The 26,272-nt window shown below is 36.5% G+C and overlaps 1 protein-coding gene across 4 annotated transcripts in view; it reads left to right on the forward strand.

The window, feature by feature from the left end:
* The window catches only part of NLGN4X (neuroligin 4 X-linked), a 513,298-nt gene that overhangs the window by 158,678 nt on the left and 328,348 nt on the right, over positions 1-26,272 (forward strand). For all 4 annotated transcript variants that reach the window (XM_073667342.1, XM_073667341.1, XM_073667345.1 and 1 more), the window contains one exon: positions 24,683-25,438. In XM_073667342.1, coding sequence (XP_073523443.1) covers positions 24,967-25,438 — 472 coding nt within the window. In that variant the 5' untranslated portion in view covers positions 24,683-24,966. The remainder of the gene's footprint in view (positions 1-24,682; positions 25,439-26,272) is intronic.

The raw sequence follows: 26,272 nt of genomic DNA on the forward strand, positions 1-26,272 counted from the left end.
TATTGCATCATTTCAGAGTAAGCATGCTTTGAAAAGTGGACCAAGGACTATTCATCTTGGATGACTAGGTCTCAGACAGCTTCTCCCTGGCCTACTATAGTTGACTGAAAGTCAACTAATGCAATCATAAAGCCAGATTCTAATTCATGCGGCTTGGGGGTAGAGCAGCATGAATCTTCTGATCATCGCTTTACTATCAGGAATGCTCTATATGACACAATAGTGATGTCAGCAATGCAGATGGAGAAAACTCTGTCCCAATGGGGTTTAAGCTTTTAAATCCAAAAGTGGACTGTGACATATAAGTGGTTAAGCAGAGGTAAGGAGTTAATTCTGTCACCCCATTGGTGTTTCGTGACAACATGGAGAGATATTGATGGATTTTTATGGAAGCAGAAAGTCTGACAACATCTGACACCAGGCCTAAAACTTTGTTCCTTGATGTGCCATGTATATGAGTCAGATTAACACCCACGCACAAATATATAAGGTTTGTTGTGTAATCCCTCAAGACATAACCACCTATAGATAACTACACAACAACTAATGAATAAAATAAAACAATTTTATTGAATATACTTAAAACAATTAAGTAGAGCAAGACAAAGGAAATCCAACAGGTGGATTATACAGCAAGGGGCACAATTTAGATATATTGTACATACCGTAGTCATCCACTACAGCCAATCACCCAGGTACATAGTATTGTGAATTGAATTACTAATAAAAGCTGTACAGACAAAGGTTAACAGGGCTGGAGACTAGACAACTAATCGTTCTATCTGTCAAAATTATATTAACAGGTCTACCCGTAGATAAACCCTTCTATAAAGTGACAGTGCATCTTAATAAATAAACCCAGCAAGAAAAAAAAGAAGTCTGTTACAAACAAAATGTTGCTAAATTCACTCCATGGATCAATGTGTATGATAATGGTACAAAGATGGAGCAAGGAAGATCAATAGCGATCATGTAAAAACAGCAACGGCGGGCTACCAACCAAATCAATAAGGTGACAGTGCATCAAGATTTAATGTCCCAAACAATACCATTAACTATAAGGGAATAACTATGTTGGTATATTGAGAGAGTATAAAAGGTCCTAAATAAACCCTAGTATCAGATGAAACAAATAAGGAACAACTGCCCAAGGAACATGGGGTAAAAAGGACCTACCCCTTTAGAGTGATTAAGCCAATAACCAAGCAATTTGAGGTACGTACCAACAAGTGAAAAGTGCCACAGGCTGGAGGTGTCCGACGCGCATTTCGCCACAACAGACTTTGACGTCAAAGCCTCCAGTGTAATGTCAGATAGGGTGTTCAGCATAGCCGGTTGGTTTATCACATCCAAGGAGACCAGACTATCTGCCACAAGCATTGAAAACCTTGCATTTTTTTCAAAGAAAATTAGGCATAGATCAATGCTGACTTTTATTCACATACAGCTGATGCAAATGATGACATTAGCTGGACTATGTGCCGGCCTCTCTGTTGGCTGTCTTCTACACTGCTCTGCTACCACACATGCCAATAGATTATGCTCAGTAGGGCATCTACGCCATGGTCTCTATACTGGATACCAAAAGAAGTAGATCTATTCAGGGCTGCTGGAATCCAAGGAAAGTAATCCTGGAACGAAGATTGAGAAATAGTGGTTTATTTTCAGTGCCAAATGAAATGCAAAATTTACTTTGCATTTAATTAGTGTGTCAACTACTGCCTTCTGGACATCTGTCAATTCCGCAGTCTTCCCCATGTTTGTGGAGCCTACTGAAACAGAATAAAGGACATTTGCAGGTGTTTTTTGTTAATTATTTTAATTTACTGAGATGATGACTTTTGTGTTTTCATTGGCTGTAAGCCATAATTATGAACATTAACAGAAATAAACACTTGAAATAGATCATTCTTTTTGTAATGACTCTATATAATATACACTATGTGCAGAATTATTAGGCAAACCATAATAATCAACATTAACAGAAATAAACACTTGAAATAGATCACTCTGTTTGTAATGACTCTATATAATATATGAGCTTCACTTTTTGTACTGAAGAACTGTAATAAATTAACTTTTTAATGATATTCCAATTTAGTGAGATGCACCTGTAGGTCTTTCTAGGATGCAGAGCTATCTCCAAAGTTGGAAAACTTGTGAAGAAAATACAAATTGTGAGTCTGTTATTCCAGGAAAAGAAAGGATATTCATGAAATTCTCATTAAAAACAAAAAATCGGTGACTAGTATTTGTATATAAAGAGATATCCAAAGAAGAAGCAAAAAAAAGTAAAAATAAAAGTATGTGTATACATATAAAGGCGGCAGTTTGTGTTTTAACAAACAAGCAAATATTAAATTGTATTTATATATTATATGGATATTATAAATGAATATGTATAAAGATTAAATTATACTGTAACATTGAAGTGTAAAGATATAATCTAATTAAATACTCTGAGGATTATCTAGAGAGAGGAGATGGATTAGATCCCGAGAAATAGAGTAATGTATAGAAAATTTGATTACTGTATATACTCGAGTATAAGCAGACTTTTTCAGCACATTTTTTATGCTGAAAAAGCCCCCCTCGACTTATATTAGAGTATAGAGTAAATACTTCTCGAATATATATATCCGCTGTGGAAGGTGGCGGGGGGATTTTGGTGGAGGAGCAGTGCACAGGCAGTAGCAGGCTGCAGCAGCTACCACGTGTGCCTACTACTAAACGGAATGAATACTCACTCTTCTCCACGCCTATGGGAGTGGAGAGGAGTGAATATTAATCTTCTTTAATAGCGCACACTGTAGCCACAGCGGCTGCAGCTCCTGCGGTGGCTCAGCGATCCTCTGAGCCTGCTATTACAGAGTGTGAAAATTCAATCCTCCCCACTCCCATGGGCATGAAGAAGAGTGAATATTCATAGAGGGCACACAGGATCACTGAGCAGCAGCAGGAGCTGCAGCTGAGGCTGACAGTGTGCGCTATTAAATAAAATGAATATTCACTCCTCTCCACGCTCATAGTCCCGGCGTGGAGAGGAGTGAATATCCCCACAGCTCACCTCAGGGCGCATGGCAGTGATGTCATGTGCTGCTCAGATGCTGAGATCAGCTGCTGGCAGACAGGATGCAGTGCTGGAGCAGAGGCAAGAAAAATGAGTAGAAGTGTTTATTTTTTTCAAATGTGCAGTGATGGGGGGCCATGCATACCAGGATGGGGATTGGGGATGAGGGCTCCATACATACCAGGACAAGGGTTCATGCATTCCAGGGCAGGGGTCCATGCATACCAGGACAAGGGTCTATGCATACCAGGATTGGGGATGAGGGGGCCATGACTACCAGGATAGGGGGATGAGGGGTGCCATGCATACCAGGATTGGAGATGAGGGGACCATGCATACCAGGATTTAGGAAGAGGGAGTCAAAATTGTATGAAAAAATGCAATATTATAGATTAAGAAGGCAGCAAACAAATGTGTATACATAGTACAATAAAGACCTAAGCTGACATACTCTGCATTAGTAAATGATGGAAAGGGAAAAATGAAATAAAAAGAACGGAGATTTCGATCAGACCAAAGGGTTTGAGTGTGTTTAATTTATAGATCCGGTAGATTTCCTTTCTGTTCAGCTGTTGTATGCGGTTATTGCCGTTATTAGGTATATGTTCAATCAGGGTGATATGTAAAACTTTAAAATCTTTATTATGTACCAATGCATAGTGATGTGATAAACCATGTTGCAAAAAACCTTTTGTAATATTTGAGCCTTTTAGGCTCTATTGTTCTCTCCACATATTGTTTTCTGCAGGGGCACACTATCATGTAAATGACTTGGCTGATTTGACAGGTTAAAAAACCTTTTATAGGAAAGGATTCACTTGTATTTATGAAGGAAAACTCCTTACCATGATAAGTGATAGAATTGCAGCAGAGACACCTGGTCATACTACATTTAAATACCCCACTGTGTGATTCTGTGTATGTAGAAGGATTTCTAGAGCATCCTTATTGTGTTTTCAGCCAGTTTGGTGCTATTATATTCCTGATTGTAGAAGCCCACCAGGAACGTCAGTCGAGGATTTCTGGAAAGAACAGTGCCCAATATAGGTTGGCCTTAAACATGTGCCAATGTTATTGTAGGATATCACGTATCCTCTTGTTGACTACACTAAACGTTGTGAAAAAATGATATTCATATTTATTAGAAGTGTGTTTTAATGTCTTGGATAAGAGCATTTCTTGACGAAAATCCTTTGTATCCTTAAAGGCTTGTTTTCTTAGCTTTTCAGGACAGTTCTGTTCATGTAACCTACTGTGTAGAATGTCAGCATGTGCTAAAATATCAGAATCTAAAGTACAATTTTTTCTAATCCTCTTAAATTGGTTCACAGGGATGTTTCTTAGCCATTTAAAATAGTGGCTACTGTTGTAATGAATATAACTCTTAGTGTTAACCTTTTTAAAAAAGGTGTCAGTGTGGATGCATTGGTTCAAGTGGAATATTGTAATTTCCAAAAAAATCCAATTGATCATATACCTAAAAATGTCAATAACTGCATACTGAACAAAAAGGAAATCTATAAATGAAACACACTCAAACCCTTTTGTCTTAACGAAATCTCCAATATTTTTAATTAATATTTCCCTATCCATCATTTACTAATGCCGAATATGTCAGCTTAGGTCTTTATTGTATTTAGTATACAAGTTTGTTTGCTGCCTTCTTAATTTATAATACTGCATTTTGTCATACAATTTTTATATATCTACTTTTTAATCACTATGGACATTTTTTGATTAAATATAGTTTTTTGATCCATTTATTGGAGCAAACAGACACAATTTTATGGTGCATTAAAAGGGTTTTCCCATGGACAAAAGTTAATTTTAGTAATTGTCTGTGTCTGACCGTGTAGGGAACATACCACAGCTCCTGGGCAGGGGAGGAAACAAAAGACACTACAGACATTACAGCAGGGGGTCACAGAGGATTCATTTTGTTAGGTAAAACATTTCACTGCCTGTTTTTAAACAATATTTTACCTCACAAAATGAATCCTCCGCAACCCCCTACTGTAATGTCTGTAGTGTCTTTTGCTTTCTCCCCTGCCCAGGAGCTGTGGTATGTTACGTGCACGGTCAGACACAGCCATAGATTATAATGAACTTTTGTTTGCTGGAAAACCCCTTTAATGCATTTTTTTAATTATTTTACTAAAATAGAAAAATACTTTTTGAGGTGCTGTGTATTCAGCTCAGTTTCTCAGTTAATGAATTGAGCTAATTTCTTTGCATATAGTTGGTCACTTTTTATATATCTTCTTTTGTAGATATTTTTAATACAATGTGTAGACTTGCCTGTGCCTTTGTTCCTGTGTGCTTGAGCAGTGGTCCCCGGCTTCACCTTTATTTTCTCGTAGCCATTTCTGAAATACCTGGCTTTTCCTTGAGTTGGTTGCACTGCAATGACCTCACCTTGCATATCCCCAGCAGTCACCGGGAGCGGATTTCCTTTCTCGCGGGCTGACCTACTTTTGCACGATGATGCATCTGAGGAAAAGCACTAGTCTACATTTTTTCTCATACTTTCAGACTTAGTTTCAGTCCTGCACATACAGCTTAATCTCATTTTCTATACATTACTCTGCCTATTTCTCGGGTTGTAATTCTAATCCCTCTCCTCTCTCTATTTAATCCACTGAGTATTTAATTTCATTAAATCTTTACACTTCATTGTTATAATTTCATCTTTACACATATTAATTTCATTTATAGTACCCATATAATATATTAATACAGTTTAATATTTGCTTTTTTTGTTAAAACACATCCTGCCACCTTTATATGTATACACATACTTTTTTATCTTTTTTATTTTTTGCTTATTTTAAATATCTCTTTTTATATAGATATATTTGTCACATATTTTTTGTTTCCAATGAGAATTTCATGAATGCCATTTCTTTTCCTGAGATAACAGACTCACAACTAGTATTTCCTTCAAAAGTTTTACGACTTTGGAGATAACTTTCTATCCTAGACAGACCTGCTAAATAAAACATACCATCGAATAAAATGAGTTCAAATCCATCAATTTTTATTAATACAAACACATTTTTTCCTTTTCGTCTCAATAACCTTGTTTTTTTATGGTCTTCTTTTTGATGTTATTTTTCTTTTTTCATTTTTTTAATAAAAAAGATAGCAAATTGATTTTATTTTTATTCAATAAAAATGTATGTTTTAAAAGAATGTAAAACTGACTTATAACACGTGATTGTTTCCACCTCTCTGTTCCTTTTTTTGAATTTTTATGTATTTAACTTCATGCATACTACTTGTCATTTTGCAAGTGGTTGTCCTGAGGAAGGAGTCAGATTGACTTTGAAATGCGTTGACAACCACTATTTCTCAATCTTGGTTCCTGGATCATGATCTTTGGATTCCAGCAGCGCAGAATAGATCCACTTCCCTTAGTATCCTTGTAAACTACACTTGTGGATACTCCAGCTGCTGTTTTTTTTGCATGAGTAATGGTTGTGTATACATTCTGTATAACCTGATACGGCCCTATTGCTCTTTACATGTTTTTCACATGTTATCTATACTGTAATAATGCTGCTATCAGGCTGCTATTGGTTTTTCCTTTCCTCCCTCGTCTTATTTTTCTACAGTGTTGGCTTTTACCGCTGCCACTGCCACTCCGCAGCCACACGTCTCCTAGATGCCCAGTGTGTTTTTTAGTGCAATACTTTACTACTGCTGATGGGCTGCTGCTAGCCTTCCACCTCCAGGTATCTCCTATAAAGTATAGAACATTTAAGTAAATGATTGTTACAGAATGAGACGGATTGGTAGATAGATAGATAGATAATATATACCTAGCTATTGATAACGTTACCTTGCATTTATAATGAAATGTAATGTGATATATGTGAAATAAATGTTCCTCTGCAACATGATCTACAGTCAGATGAGCATGTGAAAAGAAAAGAATTCATAGCACCATCTGTTAAAATTATAGAAAGTCCACATGCATCTTCGAATGTGCTGTGAAAACAGATGGAGCACTCTAAATAATCTGAACAGTAATCATTCTACACAGTGCCATTATATGGCTCCTGATAAATATTTTTATTACATCAGGAAATCTAAGTACAGCATTGGTCCATTGCAAATTAGAAAGAGTTATGTTGCTGTCTACTTTCGAGAGGGAAGTGAAATAACCAAGTATCCCTAAAGTAATAAGTCTTTGTTTTGTTTTGGTCCCTTAACTGCACTTGATATTTTACTAACGACTAATGCTGAAACTGATGATAATGAACTGATAACCTTGCAGTGAGATACACGCTCTCTTTGTGGAAGATATAGTACTGCAGAGAACAGCTTTGAAAATGATATAAAGGACTGCTGGAGAAACGGAAGCTAGTATCTTTACTGTTAAACATTTTGAGTTATATAGTAAGTTTGAAGGTCACAGCAGAAGTAGTTGAACTACAATGATAGATGTCTTAGTCAACACGTGAGAATAGTAGAGCTGCAATTTTTTATTGGTTAGAATCTCAGGTCTAGATATTACTTCAAGTCTAATAAAGTGAAACAGCACATAAAAACAGTAATGATTAGTTGTTAAGACAATTATAAAAGCAAAGGTATAACCATATTTATACTTTAATATTGCTTTATATTCTTATATGCAATATTTTTGCAAGCATTTTTTACTCCGGCTCTGAACTTATTTCTAAATAAATATGATGGAAATTAATTTTCATATAATACCTGCATTTGATTTTAAATTTATGGCAAAACCCCAAAGATTTGTACGTTTTTATACCTAATGATAGTTGTTCTTGTAGTTCATGAACATAATAAACTTTGTTATAAAACTGAAATAGCTACCTTGATCAGCCATAACTTTAAAATTGCTTGCCTAATATTGTGTAGGCCCCCTTCATGCCACTAAAATACACTTATTCTTAGACTACAAAAGGCTTCTGATATCTAGGACCAAGATATAGCATAAAACATTTTAAAGGGGATATCTAGGTTTGCGATTAAAGTTTGCAGTCATTCTATGTGACTGTGGACTTCTAAGTTCTTACAGCATGCTAACCGTGCGATATCAGGTTTCTCCGGTGACAGCGGCGAGAGTTAGTGGTCACGTGACTGCAAGTATACGATTTGCGTATTTTCAGCCACATTTCGACTAGATGTACAAGTAAATTGAAACACGGCTAGTCATCATATGGCTTCATGCATGTAAATCACATACTTGAGGTCACGTTACCACTTAATCTCACCCCCAACCACGGAGAATCCTTACAGAATGTGGTGTGCAATCTGTAAGGATTCAGAGGATTGCAGTCACATATAGTGACTACAGACATTCATCCCAAGCCTGAACAATCTCTTTAAGTCTTTTATTGATTGGCTGAAATAAAGATTTGGGGCATTTTGAGTCTGATTAATACCTTAAACTCTTTATCATTTCTTCCAACTAAGATATCATTTCTATTAGTGAATACCTTTGTCATGAAGATGAGAACTCCATCTGTAAAAAATGTTTAGGTAGTTTATATATGTGAAAGTAGCATTCATAGAAATGGTACTAGCCAAATGTGATGCTCACAGCATCACACAGCATCCATCAGCTTTCCTTCTTCCCATAGTACTTCCTGGTGCCATCTGCACATATACAGAAATTCAGATTATGTAAAAGAAAATGTTATTCAATAGACCAGGCCACCCTTTTTTGTTTTTCCATGGACTAGTTCAGATGATTTTGTGCTTCTTTGATGACCTGAAGTCAGTGTAAGCACTTTTTCCAGTCTGATGTTATGCAACCCCATACACAACAAGCTTTAATACACTGTGTATTCTGTCACTCTGGTAAAATAGCAACATTAATTTTTTCAGATACTTGTATTTAAGAGACCAGAATAGTCTTCACTCCTGAAGTAGATCTGTGAGCCTTGGGCATCAATGAGCCTGTAAATGGTTTACTCTGTTGTTCAGTCTTCGATCTATTCTGCATAATGGAAATATCCAAAAATACCAGCTGTTTTGGGTGTGTATTGACCTAGTCATGAAACAATCACACTTTGGCCTTTATCAAATCTGCTGAAATGCTTATTATTGCCCATTTATAATATTTAAGTTCCAGCACATAAACTACTGGATCTGACTCTGTAATTCATGCCCACTATAGTCTACCCCTTGACAGGTGCCATTGTAATGTGTTAATCAATGCTATTCACTTTTTTTGTCGGAGCTTTAAAGTTGATCCGTGTATTTTGTTAACACCAGCATAATGGACATTCAGAGGTTGAGAGAGAGCTTGAATAAATGTGGATAGAGGCAATAGAACATTTTTACTTTGCTTGTGACTGCTTTCATAGGAGACATGAAAAGTGCATAGATCTTGTTTTCTGAATAATTCGCAATGGGAGATAATTAAAAGTCCTTGTAATATTAACTTCTTTTAATGTATAATTACGAGGAACTGTAAGATAGCACACTAACCTTTAAATTTTAGGCCAGCCATGTGAAAAGAAACCAGGTTAAGCCAGTAATTATATGTTTATTGACAAATATTGAACCCATATCAATAAAAGTTCTTACCAGCATTTTACTTTATATATTTTTATATTTTCTTTAAAATTTTTTAAAAAATTCTATTTAACAGTTATTTTAAATTTCAGCCAATAATAATAATAGAATAGTCAACCAAAGTGCATAGACCAAGTGGAATATTTTGCAATTGACATCCACTGACTTTGACCTAATTGTAAACCACATAAACCTTAATAAAATTAACTTCACATTAAAGTTGACATAAATTCAATACATTAAGTAAAGGAAAAGTGTCAGAACTTTTTAGCCTACAAAGTCTATCAAAGTGTTATATAGGTCACATAAAAGTAAGCTTACCCAGACCTATGTTGTCATTTATCAATATACCAGCAATAATAATTTTTAATTCTGTCAATTCCTTCAGGAAAATTTGCACTCAGTATTGCTTTAACAGGGAAGTATCTAGTCATCACTAAACCCATCCCAACACCTTTGTTTGGTCTTCAGTGAAGGTTCTAGATTTACTCTACATTATAGAATGCATATATCATAGGAAAACACAAAAGCCATCATAAAAGATAAAATGGGAGGAATTGGGGAAGGTTTAGTAATGAGAAATAAGGGCACTTACCCTAGTAATACAATATCCAATGCATACATGCAAGCATGGCACGAGATAGAACTAAAATAAATTTTCTTTGTTGTTTGTATGTTTGGGAGAATTGCTCATAAGTATTCATAGGATTGATTTTATTCGACCTATAATATCTGTGCACAATTTGGTTGGCAAAAAGGTTTCAACAGCCTCTTCCATCATTATGAACTATTAAATCATGGAGAAAGTATGGGTGTTTGGAGACTCAGGAGCTGAACCTGTTTCACGCCAGCTGTGTTCACTGTGTTTGATCTAATCCCTGGTGTTTGAGCAGATAAATGTCACTATCTATCTCTCTTATTGGTATTTAATTATAGTAATCTCACTGTGGATTCCATTAGCATTGCACCCTGCAACATGATTGTAGGGTGCCGATGGAGTGCCTTGGAAACATGTATGTGCTAAAGGCTTCAACTGCTGCCTTCCTAGTACTCCTGTGGGCTTCATAGGAGACCATGAGTTTCACTATATAGTGCATCAAGGAAGCATTTCAGTGGATAGTACATATGATCAAATAATCACAGGCTCAAATCTCCATGGGGGACTAAAAATACAGTGGAAACTAAAAAACAGTTTATAAAAATGTATAAGGGAATATCTCATTACGTTTAACCTTACTAAGTCATCTACATAGGCATAAAGGTCATAGAAAGTTGAAAAAAAGTGATAATTTGATATCTGCAATATAATGTCTGATTCCAGAGAAACCAATGTCTTTCCTATATGCAAATAAGCTGCTAAGATAAAGGGGCTGGTCACATATCTTCCTGAGAATCTGCCTCCAGAGCTTAAGGGCTTATTTTAAATGAAAGGCAGAGTTACCCTTGTGAACCAAGTAATGACTAACACTTTGCACTCATAATCGCAAACACAGCTCTGCAGTGAAATCAGAACTAACACAGTATGGCAAAACTGAACTTTGTCTCATTAGAAACACATTTGCATTTACAGTGCTTGAGCTTCCATCTCACAGGTAGGCAGTGAGGGTTGAAAAGGGTGTACAGCAGAGCAAACCGAACTGTGAGGGGACAATGGCAAATTTGTTTTGCTTGTAATGAGACAAGAATCAACTCTGCTGTACTGTGTTGGATTGTAATCAGGCACAGCCCTGCAGCAGAGCTTGAGGCACTATGAGAAGGCAGGTGCTGAAGCAAATGTGTTTGTAATGAGGCAAACTTTAACTGTATTGCACTGTGTTAGCCCTGCTGCATTGTATTAGTTCTGATCTCACTACAGAGCTGTGTATCATTATGAGAGTAAAGTGTCATCTATTACATGTCTCATACTAGCCAGGCCCTACATCCTACAGGAGGTTAGGTGTGCTTCTTATAATATGAACTACTTTCTCCATTAGTTATGCTGGTTATACTCTGTATACTAATAGGTTATATGTGCCATGTATATCTCTTTTTGTTAAAGCTAGTTATTTGTGACTTATAATGGAGCACGGTGTGTAAAATATTTGTAAAAAAACTTGTATGTGCAGTCATGGCTGAAAGTGTTGGCACCCTTGAAATTGTTCCAGAAAATAAAAGTATTTTTCCCATTAAAATATTGTGGATTCAAAGTGGACAGATGAACTCAAGATGAGAAATTCCAATAAAGGATTTTTATTTAAGGTTTTAAGGTTATGTAAGGTTCTCTTCGATGCCGTCTGTTTGACCAAGGGTTCGGCAACAGCTGTTACATGCCTTTACATTGTTGTGGACTGCAATTTTCCAAGTAATCGCTTTTAATTTATTTAAGTTTTAACCAGTTAAAGCCCTATTTTGCGCTTGTCTTGCTTTCCAGTCTTCTTTCTATCCCATAAAAATGTTGCAATTATACATGTTTTGTTAAACACATATTTATTTCCTTTGTGTGTATTGGAAAAGCACAAAAAAGAGAGAAAAAAAGCAAATTAGACATAATTTCCCACAAAACCCTAAAGATGGGCCAAACAAAATTCCTGGCACCTTTACAAAATTGTGGGTGAAAACTTTGTTTCAATCATGTGATGCTTGTTCAAACTCACCTGTGACAAGTAACAGGTGTGCATAATATGAAAATCTCACCTGAAACTAGATAAAAAAGAGAAAAGTTGACTGAATCTTTGCATTGTGTGTCTGTGTGTGCCACACTAAGCATAGAGAACAGAAAGAGGAGAAGAGAAATGTACAAAGACTTGAGAACCAAAATTGTTGAAAAATATCAACAATCTCAAGGTTACAAGTCCATCTCCAGACATATTGATTTTCATTTGTCCACGGTGAGCAACATAATCAAGAATTTTACAACCCATGGCATTGTGGTTAATCCCTCTGGATGTAGGTGGCAGAGAAAAATTGATGAAAGGTAGTAATGCAGGATAGTTCAGATGGTGGATAATCAGCCAAAATCAAGTTCCAAAGAAATGAAAGCTGTCGTGTAGGCTCAGCGTGCATCAATGTCAGAGCAAATTATCTGTCAACATTTGAATGAAATGAAATGCTATAGCAGGAAACTCGGGAGGACCCCACTGCTGACACAGAGACATAAATAATCTAGACTGCAGTTTGCCAAAATGTATGTGAGTAATCCAAAATCCTTCTGGGAAGCATCTTATGGATAGAAGAAACAAAGATAGAACTTTTTGGTAAACCACATCATTCTACTGTTTTCTAAAAACAGAATGAGGCCTACAAAGAAAATAACACAGTACCTACAGTCTAATATGGTGGAGGTTCAAAGATTTTTTGGGGTTATTTTTCAGCCTGTGGCATTGGGTGCCTTGACTGTGTGCAAGGCATCATGAAATCTAATATGAAGTTTATTAAAGGATTTTTGGTCACAATATAGTGCTCAGTGTTTGAAAGCTGTGTTTGCTGCCTAGGTCATAGGTTTTCCACCAGGACAATTACCCCAAACATACTTTAAGAAGCACCCAGAAATGGATGGAAACAAAGCGCAGGAGAGTTCTGAAGTGACCAGCAATAAGTCTGGATCAAAATCCCATTGAACAACTGTGGAAAGATCTTAAAATTGCTGTTGGGAGAAGGCAACCTTCAAATATGAGAGACCTGGGGCAGATTTCAATTCCAGTTGAATGGTGTAACAAGATTGTTGATGGTAATAGGAAGCGATTGATTGCAGTTATTTATTCCAAAGGGTATGCAGCCAAATATTAAGTTCAGGAGGCCAACAATTTTGTCCGGCTCATTTTTGGAGTTTTGTGTGAAACTATGTCCAATTTGCCTTTTTTCTGTGTTTTGTTTTGTTTCAATACACACAAAAGAATTAACCATGTATGTAAAAAACATGGGTAATTGCAATGATATTATGGGAGAAATACTTTTCTGGAACAATTTCAAGGGTGTCAACACTTTCGGCCATGACTGTATATGTATTTTTGAATTACCTCCTGCAACACTGTTTTCTTTGTTGGATTGTGGTGCCATCTTATGGATTCCCACTTTTTTTTATTAGCTTTCATCATATTTTGTATGTATGTAATTAATAATAAACTTTATATTTAAGTGGTTCTTGTGTAAAATTTTTTGTAGGATTTTATATCTCTTTGTACTGAACCTGTGATTTGCTCCATGCAGTTATCTCAGCACTAATTTAGTTTCATTTGTTTATCACATGTGTGCCGTGACTCTTAACACCCTCTTAACACCCTTTTATAGTGTTGTACTGTAGAACTGAACTATGTCTCATAATAAACACGTTAGCTGCATCTCTCACAGCTCTGTTGTATTGCAACAATATTGCAGCACTGTCTGCCTGTGAGGTGGGAGCTGATGCACTGAGAAGAACCTGCAGATGTGTCATGTATAGTCACACACAGCTCAGCAGTTAGATCAGGAGCACAGAGAGTGACCATTACACATCACACTGGTAATGCCCCCTTCTATTTAACCTATTAATGTCCAGAGCATTTTCCATTTTTGCATTTTCGTTTTTTCCTCACCTTGTTCCCAGAGCCATACCTTTTTTATTTTTCTGTCAATGTGACCATATGAGGGCTTATTTTTTGCCGGACAAGTTGTACTTTTGAACAACAAAAAGCAAAAAAAGTGCAATTCCACTATTGTTTTTGTTTTTTTTTCTTACCACATGCACTGAATGCTAAAACTGACCGGCCACTTTTATTCCCCAGGTCATTACAAGTTCGTAGACACCAAACATGTATTGGTTCTTTATTATTTAAGTGGTGAAAAAAAATCCAAACTTTGATAAAAAAGATCTGGAGCTGGGTGAGGGCTTATTTTTTGTGCGCAAAGCTGATATTTTTATTGATACCATTTTAGGGTTGATGCAACGCTTTGTTCTCCCGTTATTGCATTTTATTGCAATGCAGTGACCAAAAAAAACGTAATTCTGGAATTTTCAATTTTTTCTCATTACGCCATTTACTGATCGGATGAATTCTTTTTTAATATTGATAGATCAGCTGATTCTGAATGCAGCGATACCAAATATGTGTATGTGTGGTTTTTTTTTATTGTTTTATTTTGAATGGGGCGAAAGGGAGTGATTTAAACTTTTATATTTTTTTCATTTTTTAAATATTTTTAAAAACTTTTTTTTTACTGTTTGATTGCTTCAATAGTCTCAATGGGAGACTAGAAGCACCAATTACCTGATCGGCTCTGCTACATACAGGCGATGAGCAGATTGCCTGTATGTAGCAGATTTGCTCAATTGCTTTGAGCGCCGAGCACTGGGCAGACCTCATAGCAATCTGGACATGACAACAGGGGTCTCCTGCAGGCCCCAGGTTGTCATGCCAACCCATCGGTGACCCATGATCATGTGACAGGGTCACCGACAGGGTCAGTGATGAGCTTCCGGTGCGGCACTGTTAAATGCCGCTGTCAGAGATTGAAAGCTGCATTTAACTTGTTAACAGCCACGGATTGATTGCAATTCCACCTGGGGCTGTTGCGGGCACATATCAGCTGTATAAATCAGCTGACATGTGCCCTGTTTAGTGCAGGCTCAGCGCCAGAGCCCACGCTGAACCAGGGGTTACGACGTGGTGCGTACTATCACGTACCACGTAATAAAGGGGTTAAAATAATCCCAGGAGACAGATTCTCATGCATATTAATGTCTGGCCCATATACCTGAACTGCTCATTTACATATAAGAAAACATTGATTTCTTTGGAAAAAGACAACGGATGCATAGATAGCAAGGTATCAATTTATTCAACTTCCTATGATCTACATGCCCATATAGACGGCAAAGTAGGGTTGTTCCTACCAACAGGTTCCCTTTAAGGGGTTATTATGTTATTTAATAATAAGCCATACATATCTAAATTTGAGTGGACATGAATTTTATTCGAATTTTACCAAAATCTGCATTCGCCAAAATGTTGATTTTTTTTTTTATATTTGGCTTCTGCGCAGATTCAGCAAAATGTTTACTGCTGGCTTCCTGGCTTCCATTTTTTTGGACCATAAGTGTCATCAAAATAGAATAAAATAACAAAATCCTTATACTCATCTTACTGCTCACCTCTCCGGCATGCCCACTACTCACCGCCAGCCGACTGATCCTTGCTGCATCTTCTGATCTCCCGTAACTCATACTGGAATCTTTGCGTCTCTCACAGTGATCCGCAATTTCTGGCTTTCATAAGGCCAGGGAGGGTTCTTCACATGCGTACAGGAGGCTATAACGGCGTGACCTCGGGCACTACATTAAGATAGATTAAGTATATTTGGTGAAAATGGCTAAAAATATTTAATGCTGTTTGTTCATCCGGCCTCACAAAAAAGGAAATTAAAGGAGCACTTCCATCAATGTTTGTATCCTCTTAATATATTGCAATTAAAAGCAGAATAGCTGAATACTGAACAAAAAGGGAGAACCCCATATTGAAGTCCCTCTCTAACAAGCCAAAAACCTTAATAAAGGTAACTATATTGGTAGGGTTTCTCCGCTCTCTGGAATTACGACACGAGTAATAGTAGATTAAATTGCAGGGTTATTGTTGACACGTTTCAGAGTCCACTGACTCCTTCCTCAGGACAACTATACAAAAATAGCGAGGTGGTACAGACATACATGGGATACATACAGAATTTTTTTTAAAAAGGGCACCAAGTGCAAAGGGAGGAGTATATATTTTTAGTGGAACCAACAGAGGGATATACATACATTTGCCAATAAGGTTTAAATAAAATAACAATAATAAAGTGAATAATTCAAAAAGTTGTCTGTTTAATGTGATGCGCTCAGAAGGATATGAACGTAGTGATAAGTGGGGGATAAAACACAGAGAGCCATCCCCCACTTCCTTCTCTGTTTTCCACTAAAAAAATATATGTAATCATGATGTAATCATATAACTTCATTAGCGGTGTTTTGACATGTGATTGTATATACTCCTCCCTCTGCACTTGGTGCCCTTATTATGAATATTTTTCTGTACATGTACCATGTATGTTTGTACCACCTCACTATTTTTGTATGGTTGTCCAGAGGAAGGAGTGAGTGGACTCTGAAATGTGTCGACAATAAACCTGCAATTTCATCTATCATTACTCATGTCGTAATTCCAGAGAGCGCAGAAACACTTTCAATCTGGTTACCTTTATTGATATTCTATGGCAGCTGCTGCATCTGATCTTTAGGCTCTTTAAGTTTTGTGTCTTACAAGGTGTGGTTTTACCTTTATTCATCAAACTTTTAACCTGGATAAGACCCAATTGCACTCTTGCATTTCTTTGCAAGCCATAAAGCTTAGCTTTTATTAATATACATCTAAAATACTTATGGGATATAATAAAATGAAATGTTGTCCCTAATCTTCTTTATGTATATTGGTTGTAAGGATAACTACTTATATTTCGGGATGATGACAACCCCAGGGTGTAGGCACAATTTAGTAGACTAGGACATATAGTTTATAGCACTCATCCACCCAGTATGTTTCACCGCATAAGCGTCATCATCAGGGACTTGTTAGACAGGGATTTTAATATAGGGTTACCCCCTTTGGTTCAGATATGTAAATATATTCCTTCATTTTAAAATATAACTATCGGCTTTGTGAATACATTCCCTCAATGTGTACTCTATCTGGAAGCACATCAAACATCCTGATTTCTCATGTGCTATTCTTACTGTGAGATTACCCTTGTTGATTATCTATCTCAGAGCGTTTACATAGATAAAGCTCCCCCTGTTTTCTAATATTGGGTATTGTAACTGGTGATTTTGCCTGATAAAGCAATTAATATTGATATTTGGTCCCACAATAAATATACAACCTCACTTGGAAGTTGGTATAGACTAAAAAAAGTCATGACAAGGGTACGTGCTTTTAATCTGTGCTTTGTAAAAAATGGATAACAAAAAATAAATGTGCACATAGTACCCTACCAGCATGCACAGGAAGGAAAATGCTTGCCCGAGGAATCAACTGACATACAGTACAGACCAAAAGTTTGGACACACCTTCTCATTTAAAGATTTTTCTGTATTTTCATGACTTTGAAAATTGTACATTCACACTGAAGGCATCAAAACTATGAATTAACACATGTGGAACTATATACTTAACAAAAAAGTGTGAAACAACTGAAAATATGTCTTATATTCAAGGTTCTTCAAAGTAGCCACCTCTTGCTTTGATGACTGCTTTGCACACTCTTGGCATTCTCGTGATGAGCTTCAAGAGGTAGTCACCGGAAATGGTTTTCACTTCACAGGTGTGCCCCGTTAGGTTTAATAAGTGGGATTTCTTGCCTTATAAATGGGATTGGGACCATCAGTTGTGTTGTGCAGAAGTCTTGTGGATACACAGCTGATAGTCCTTCTGAATAGACTGTTAGAATTTGTATTACGGCAAGAAAAAAGCAGCTAAGTAAATAAAAACGAGTGGCCATCCTTACTTTAAGAAATGAAGGTCAGTCAGTGTGAAAAATTGGGAAAACTTTGAAAGTGTCCCCAAGTGCAGTTGCAAAAACCATCAAGCGCTACAAAGAAACTGGCTCACATGAGGACTGCCCCAGGAAAGGAAGACCAAGAGTCACCTCTGCTTCTGAGGATAAGTTTATCCGAGTCACCAACCTCAGAAATCGCAGGTTAACAGCAGCTCAGATTAGAGACCAGGTCAATGCCACACAGAGTTCTAGCAGCAGACACATCTCTTCAACAACTTTTAAGAGGAGACTTTGTGCAGCAGGCCTTCATGGTAAAATAGCTGCTAGGAAACCACTTCTAAGGACAGGCAACGAGCAGAAGAGACTTGTTTGGGCTAAAGAACACAAGGAATGGACATTAGACCAATGGAAATCTGTGCTTTGGTCTGATGAGTCTAAATTTGAGATCTTTGGTTCCAACCACCGTGTCTTTGTGCGACGCAGATTAGGTGAACGGATGGATTCTACATGCCTAGTTCCCACCGTGAAGCATGGAGGAGGAGGTGTGATGGTGTGGGGATGCTTTGCTGGTGACACTGTTGGGGATTTATTCAAAATTGAAGGCATACTGAACCAGCATGGCTACCACAGCATCTTGCAGCGGCATGCTATTCCATCCGGTTTGCGTTTAGTTGGACCATCATTTATTTTTTAACAGGACAATGACCCCAAACACACCTCCAGGCTGTGTAAGGGCTATTTAACCAACAGGGAGAGTGATGGGGTGCTACCCCAGATGACCTGGCCTCCACAGTCACCAGACATGAACCCAATCGAGATGGTTTGGGGTGAGCTGGACCGCAGAGTGAAGGCAAAAGGGCCAACAAGTGCTAAGCATCTCTGGGAACTCCTTCAAGATTGTTGGTAGACCATTTCCGGTGACTACCTCTTGAAGCTCATCAAGAGAATGCCAAGAGTGTGCAAAGCAGTCATCAAAGCAAAAGGTGGCTACTTTGAAGAACCTATAATATAAGACATATTTTCAGTTGTTTCACACTTTTTTGTTAAGTATATAATTCCACGTGTTAATTCATAGCTTTGATGCCTTCAGTGTGAATGTACAATTTTCATAGTCATGAAAATACAGAAAAATCTTTAAATGAGAAGGTGTGTCCAAACTTTTGGTCTGTACTGTAATCTATAACAAATGTGAACTGCAGTTTTCTTGCTGTAGAGCATCCATCATTTTGACATTAATTTGTGCACGAGTTACCTGATCTGCACTGTCATTATTAAAATCAACAGGCAAACCTACACTTTAGTTGCGTTTTTACTTTTTTTTTTTTTCTTATCTAAAACAGATTACACTGCTCTCCTCCCATTGGACAATTATTTTTAGTGCTTATAAATCAGTAGAATCTTAAATAAGTGATATATTTTTCATTAAATAATTATTTTACATGAATCAGAAATAAAGTATTTATTATAACATAAAATTGACATCTAAAATCTAGCACTCCTAGGATATTCTTTCCAACCACTTGTAGCAAATGGCCTGTTTACAATGGTTAAATTATAGGACTTGCTCTCTTCAAGTGCATCATTTATCTCCATTGATCTTGCTGACGCTCAAATGAAGATTATCAGTGATATGACCAGTAAATGTGTCTTTTAACTGCAAGAGAACAATATTGCTCCTCAGCCAGTGGAGTAACATCCAATTCTTGTTACTAACCAGCAGTTATCAGTGTCTCAAAGTCTTTGAATGAGTGGCAAACATTATTTTTCAGTTACTCAACAATTGTCAAGTGTTTGTTACCTCTTATTCATTAAAATATGCTGATTCACATATCTTGTCTCTTCGCATCTAAAGATATACAAAAAGGGGAGCACTTATAGAAAATGTTATTTATAGGGTTGAAAAAATACACATAATCATCCAGTACCAAATTAAAGAATGGCAAAACCATTGAATTGCTAAATGTTTTATTATTATTATCTAATGACTTTCAGCTTCATCTTGAGCCATGGCGACATGATTGAATGCTCTGTAGGAAGATCGATCTTATGCAAGCCTAGATAGGTCCACCAGGGTCTTCTCTGCCATTATCTTGATTGTATCAAGCCTTCGGGTTGCTGGTCATCCTCTTTGCCTTGTTCCTTCTATTCTTCCGACCATGATGTCTTCTCCAGTGATTGCTCTCTTCGTATGATGTGTCCAAAGTAAGCAAGTTGTTGCTTGGTGCTATTTTTTAAAGGGGAAAAAATATTTCTTTAATTCAAATATGGCGGAATATTACTCATCTCCCATAATCTAGTTCTCACAACTTGTGATATTATTACCTTTATGAAAGACATCCAGACCAGACTCAAACTTGATCAATTGGTTAAAGCATGTGCGATCTTTCATATTTGCCCTTTCCTGTTGTCCTTCCCTTTTTCAAAGAGGTATAACTTTTTCTTTTTATGTTAACATAGCCATATGAGCTGTTTTTTTCAACAAGAGTTGTAGCTTTGAGAGATACCACTGATTTTACCATATGATGTGATAAAAAATGTGGAAAAATGCCAAGGGGGATGAAATGGTGAAAAAATGCAATTCTGACATAGTTTTTTGCAGTTTTGTTTTCACAGTGTTCTTTGCATGGTAAAAAATGACATATAAGCATGATTCTCCAAGTCATAACATGCCAGAATTGGATAGTTTTTCTTTTACTTAAGAGGTTCATTTTTTTTGAGGTTTGTAAGAGTAAAAACGTAGTTTCTGTTGTTGTTTTCCAAGACCTGTAATGTTTCATTTTTCTGTCGATGGAGCTGGGTGAGCTGATTATTTTGTGTGGCAAACTGATAAATTTATTGATATAATTTTGAAATAGAACGAACATTTCTATCACTTCTTATTTTAGGGAACAGTGGTGCTTAAAAAAATGTAATATGTGTTAATGTTTTAATATTTTGTAATTTACTGTACGGGTTAACTAGTTTTATATTTTGATAGACTGGACATTTATGGATGTGGTGCAAACAGATATGTAATTTTTTATTTTCTTACATTTATTTTTATTGGGAGAAAAAGTGGGGTTTAAATTTTTATATATATATTTTTAGTTTTTACTTTTACTTTTTAGCCATCTCAGGTGACTTGAAACAGTGATTGTTTGATTGCTTATACAATACACTGCAATATCTCAGTATTGCAGCATATAGTGTAAATCATAGTTTACTTTGAAGCTCAGCCTTCGGCTGAGCTTCACTGGAATACCAAGATTAAATTGATGGGGGCCTTCAGCAGCCACCTGGCTCTCATGGTAACTCACAACCACACCATTTAATTGACATTGTCAGAAGTTTACAGCAGTACTTTAAAGGTTAACACTATTGGACAATACTCAGCTATGCTGCATATGTTAGACAGAGAGGCCTGCTATTTAATTTAGCTGGCATCTAGTGAATTTAAAGTGGGTATAACTTCTGAGCTCGATCCACAATCCTCTAAGAGATTAACATTGCTGAACTAGTTCGACAACTAAGCACCTTACTGTCTATGGACTTTGTACATGGAGAGCCTGATGTGGGAGGGGTTACCTTTCTCAGCTCTGCTTCATTCTAAATCTAAAAGCTCTGATTGTGTCAGAACGGCTGCACCCAGTAATCTAAGTGATACATGGTTGGATTCTGCTTCTCTTTTCCTACATCATTCTGCTCTCAGATGAGGTAGCAAAAACCTGCTGACAGATTCCCTTTAATGGATCAACGGTCAAAGCATTGTGTGGCAGGTATTTCTATAGTCTCACTGTTCCCACTGTAGAGAACTTACATCAGTGATGAATATTTTAATGATAATTATGTTGAAACCATCTTCCTAATGAGAAAGAAGATGCCCCTTTGTCATGGATAAAGGCCCAGGTATTAACATTTTATTAGACAAAACTATCTATTGTCTGTTAATGTATATGGACATTGCATTTAGCTGTCTATGCTATGTTTTCTTAGTAAATTTTACATACTGGCTTCTGTACATTACACTTTCTATTATAAGATCCTAGAAGTTCTGTTTCCTAAAACTTATTTTGGGCTGTGTGTCAATTTAGAAAGAAAAATCTTGTCTTTATTTATTTAAAAATGTTACTGCTTGCACCTATTTTACAAGTAAGAATTAATTTTACAGATCATTGGATTATTTTTAAATGTATAAACCTATTATTGATATCTATTTTATAATCAAATATTATTCAAATCAAAAGTGAAAAAGCCATATTAAAATATGTACTTATTTAATAATAGATATAGACTTTATTGTCTGTATAAACTATATTGTATCTAACAGAATAACAACCGTATACAATTTATTTTATCAAATTTTCTTCAAAATACACAAACATTGTTCACCACAATAAAAAAGGCACATAATTTCAAAGGTTGTTCTGTGTGGTCATGCCGATCCTTTAATTTTTAAAGCCAATCTAATGGTGGAACAAAGAAAGGAAAATAATTAATGCACTGACCTAGATTTGTCACATTGGTTTAATAACTAGTACTGTTGCTACTATACTATTGTTTTTTATCTGATTTTAATAGTTAATTGTACAGAAAATAGACAATTATTTTAAGGTTAACTCTGACTAAACTTCAGAAAGTTAAGTAAGTATTCTTGTAGTGAGCCACCATTAACATTATTGCAATGGTATGTGCGGCATTTACATTATCTTCTTTTTACATTGGTAATTTAGTTTTGTTTAGTGAACTTATGGTGAGCTTATACATCTGCAAAGATCTGAAGTTGTGGGTTGTAATAATTACCTAGGCAGGTTAATGATGCAACAATATTTTATTCCTTATATCAAGGTTTTACAACAACTCCAGATAAATGTCCAAAATACAGTTCTCTCACTCCTCAAATTCCCAACCCCGGAACAGTATTTCCACTGCTTTCGCATCAGGCAATACGCACTGTCTCCCAAGTTTTGGTTGGCCCACAGATTTTGTATCTCCAGCCAGTAAAGTCTGTAGCCACAGTCCACGATTCTCCAGACAACAAATAAAAAGATGAAAGCACAGGTAATCAAATAGTAACAGTCCTTTAAGAAAGTTTAAATCCAAATGATTCCACAATGGTAGCACGTTTATCCAGCCCAGTCAGTACTGCTCTTCAAGACTCCATAGACCATCAATCCCTGGGCTACAAGACCTCTCCCTTCAACAATATTCCACACAACTCCTGACTAAACATGTGGCTTCTTTTTCTCCTTCACTGGGATCAGCCCCCTCACAGCTAAATGTGCATTAGCAGAGGTATTTTTTCTCAGGTCGGTCGAACTCACCACCTGGGACTGCATGGGCGACTCACTGTGGTGACGGCACCCCTGGATCTATTTTTCCCACATACACAATGACCCTAGTGGCTGAGAGAACAATGGTTAGAGGCTCCTGAGATACTAATGAAATTACTGGAATTCTGGACACTTTACAAGTGAAATTAGTGCACATACTGACAAGCAAGCAGAACATTAATATAACACAGCAAGAAATCACTAATGAAACACAACAATAAGATTGATGGCACCATTGCTCCATGCTGGAAAAAGTCTGAAAGTATTTAGAACAAGGACAGATCCTCACAACATCTATTTACATGTAGGCAATGCTGCAGAATAAAGAATAATGACAGAACAGCTGTAAATGCCTGTTATAAGACAAAAAGTGTTTTTCTGACTATAAACTATATTTCTATGCTTCTTCAGTATGGGTAGAGCACAATCACATTGAATCCAACAATCTGGCCAGCTTCAGAACAGCACTCACTAGCTCTATAGCAAAGAGCTTAAAGCACTGAACTTGTTGCCTCAGAAACCACCACTAATAAACTGCAGTGGTATCTGGTAACCTAGGCAATAAGTAAACAATAAAACTAAAAATAATCATTTTTATTTCTATAGCTCCAACATATACCACAGCACTTTATATTAAAGAAGATATTGTACAGACAATAAAGACATTATAGAGTAGCACATGATACAACACATACCAAAAGGAGTGAGGGCCCTGCTCGCAAGCTTACATTCTATGAGGAGATAGGGGGACACAAAAGGTAAAAATAAAGTGCTTGACGTGAACGGTCCAGCCATCAATATAATAAATTTGAGCATTCAAACCGGTTGCCAGTTAGTAACTGTACAATTGCAGATGCAGAGTGCTATTGAGTACATGGAAGGGAGAACAGGGAATAGTTAGTTAAATTAGTGAGATGACAGGCCAGTTTTAGAGCATATTTGAAATTGTGGATACTGGGAATTAACCAGATTATCTGGGGTAGTGCATTCCAGAAAACTGTTGCAGCACGAAAGAAGTCCTGGAGACATGAGTAGGAGGTTCAGATTCTAGAGGATGTTAGTCTTAGGTCTTGAGAACATTGAGTATTTTTAATAGTAAGAAAATTGCTAAGTTGCTGGTAAATGCAAGCACTTTTCAATATTACCTATAAAAGATAATAGAACAACCCTTTAATGACTATTACAAAACAGTATATGAATATACAGTAATTCTATTATGAATTTGTATATAACACTTTTTAATACTAACAATGTTTTTTCTTTGTTTTGTTAGGTTGGTATGCTGCAGCGGGCTCCTTTCAAGAATATACAATGACTGAATGAAGCATATAAACTGACATCAATATTTGGAATTACATCCTTGTGATTATTTTACTCTCATGGAATGAGCTTTACAAAATCAGTAATCTGGATCTTACAGATGGCAATTATGCAAATAAGGCAATAATTCCTGTGGCTTTTCATACAGTGGAATTGTTTTATCCTGGCTGAAGTCTTTTTTTTGTTGTTGTCCTCTCTGCCTGGGAGATCTCACCTTTGCTGATGTTGATGTAAACAATGTCGAGACCAAAGGGATTACTATGGTTGCCTTTGATCTTCACTCCTGTCTGTGTCATAGTAAAATCAAACTTGCTACTATGGATAACAGCATTTGTTGTAAGATTTACAATTATTGATGGCCAAGCACAGCATCCAATTGTACTCACGAACTATGGTAAGATACGTGGCACAAGAACATCTTTATCCATAGAAATTTTGGGACCTGTAGAGCAATATTTTGGAGTGCCCTATGCTGCACCACCAACTGGAGAAAGACGCTTCCAACCACCTGAGCCACCTTCATCATGGACTGACATACGAAATGCCACCCAGTTTGCTGCAGTGTGCCCACAATATTTGGATGAGAGGTCTTTGCTAAATGATATGTTGCCGGCATGGTTTACTGCCAATATAGATACAGTTGCAAGTTATGTGCAGGTTCAAAGTGAAGATTGCTTATACTTAAACATCTATGTGCCAACTGAAGATGGTAAGTCCTGTGTGCAAAATGTTAAAATTATCAGTGATCAATCTATCTGTCTAATGCAACTCTGTCATAAAATTTACATTTTGCATTTTATAATGATCACAGACCCATGGTGCATACTGTAATTAGCTACGTGGTTATTTCTGGTCAATATACCTTTAATTTGCTTGAAAACCAAAGTGAAAAATATTGTTTGTTGCTTATTCCTTTTCATAATTGTTTCAGTATCTAAGATTTTTAATTTTATACTCAACATCAGACTCAAATTGAAAGAAAAGATCACTTTAGCCATCTTAAGTAAAAGCCTGTATCTTTCTACTTATATTATGCTATAAAATCAAGAATTTGTCATGTAAATATTGAAATGCATATAATTGTGTAAAAATGTTTTTAAACTTTTGTTTGCAACTTTACCAAAGTTTTTTTTTTGGGGGGAGGATTTGAAAACACATTATTGGGCAGTAATGTGTGATCAGTGGATGTCAGACACCCAGGATCATTGGCTGGATTGCGGACGGTACTCTCCCGGGCGTGAAGGAATGTGATGTCTTTGAATATTTATGTAGGTCCAAGCATGTGGCTGTCACTGGTACTGTAGCATTACTTTTTATTTCTACTGGTTTGCATGGATTGATGAGTTGTAATCCAATCAATCCAAAGGATTTTACTATTCTTTTGTTTTACCTAAAACACCATTTATATGTTTTCAGCCTCTTCTTTTTATCTATAAAAAATATTTGTATGAACTGGTGCTGTCACTTTGATCTTCGATTATGTATTTTACTACTTTGGATTTTATCATCACTTGATATTTTTGTTCCTTTATTTATTACCTCT

This window comes from Phyllobates terribilis, unplaced genomic scaffold, assembly GCF_046119375.1.
Source record: "Phyllobates terribilis strain yellow unplaced genomic scaffold, ASM4611937v1 Scaffold_2__4_contigs__length_985480577, whole genome shotgun sequence".
Taxonomy (NCBI): domain Eukaryota; kingdom Metazoa; phylum Chordata; class Amphibia; order Anura; family Dendrobatidae; genus Phyllobates; species Phyllobates terribilis.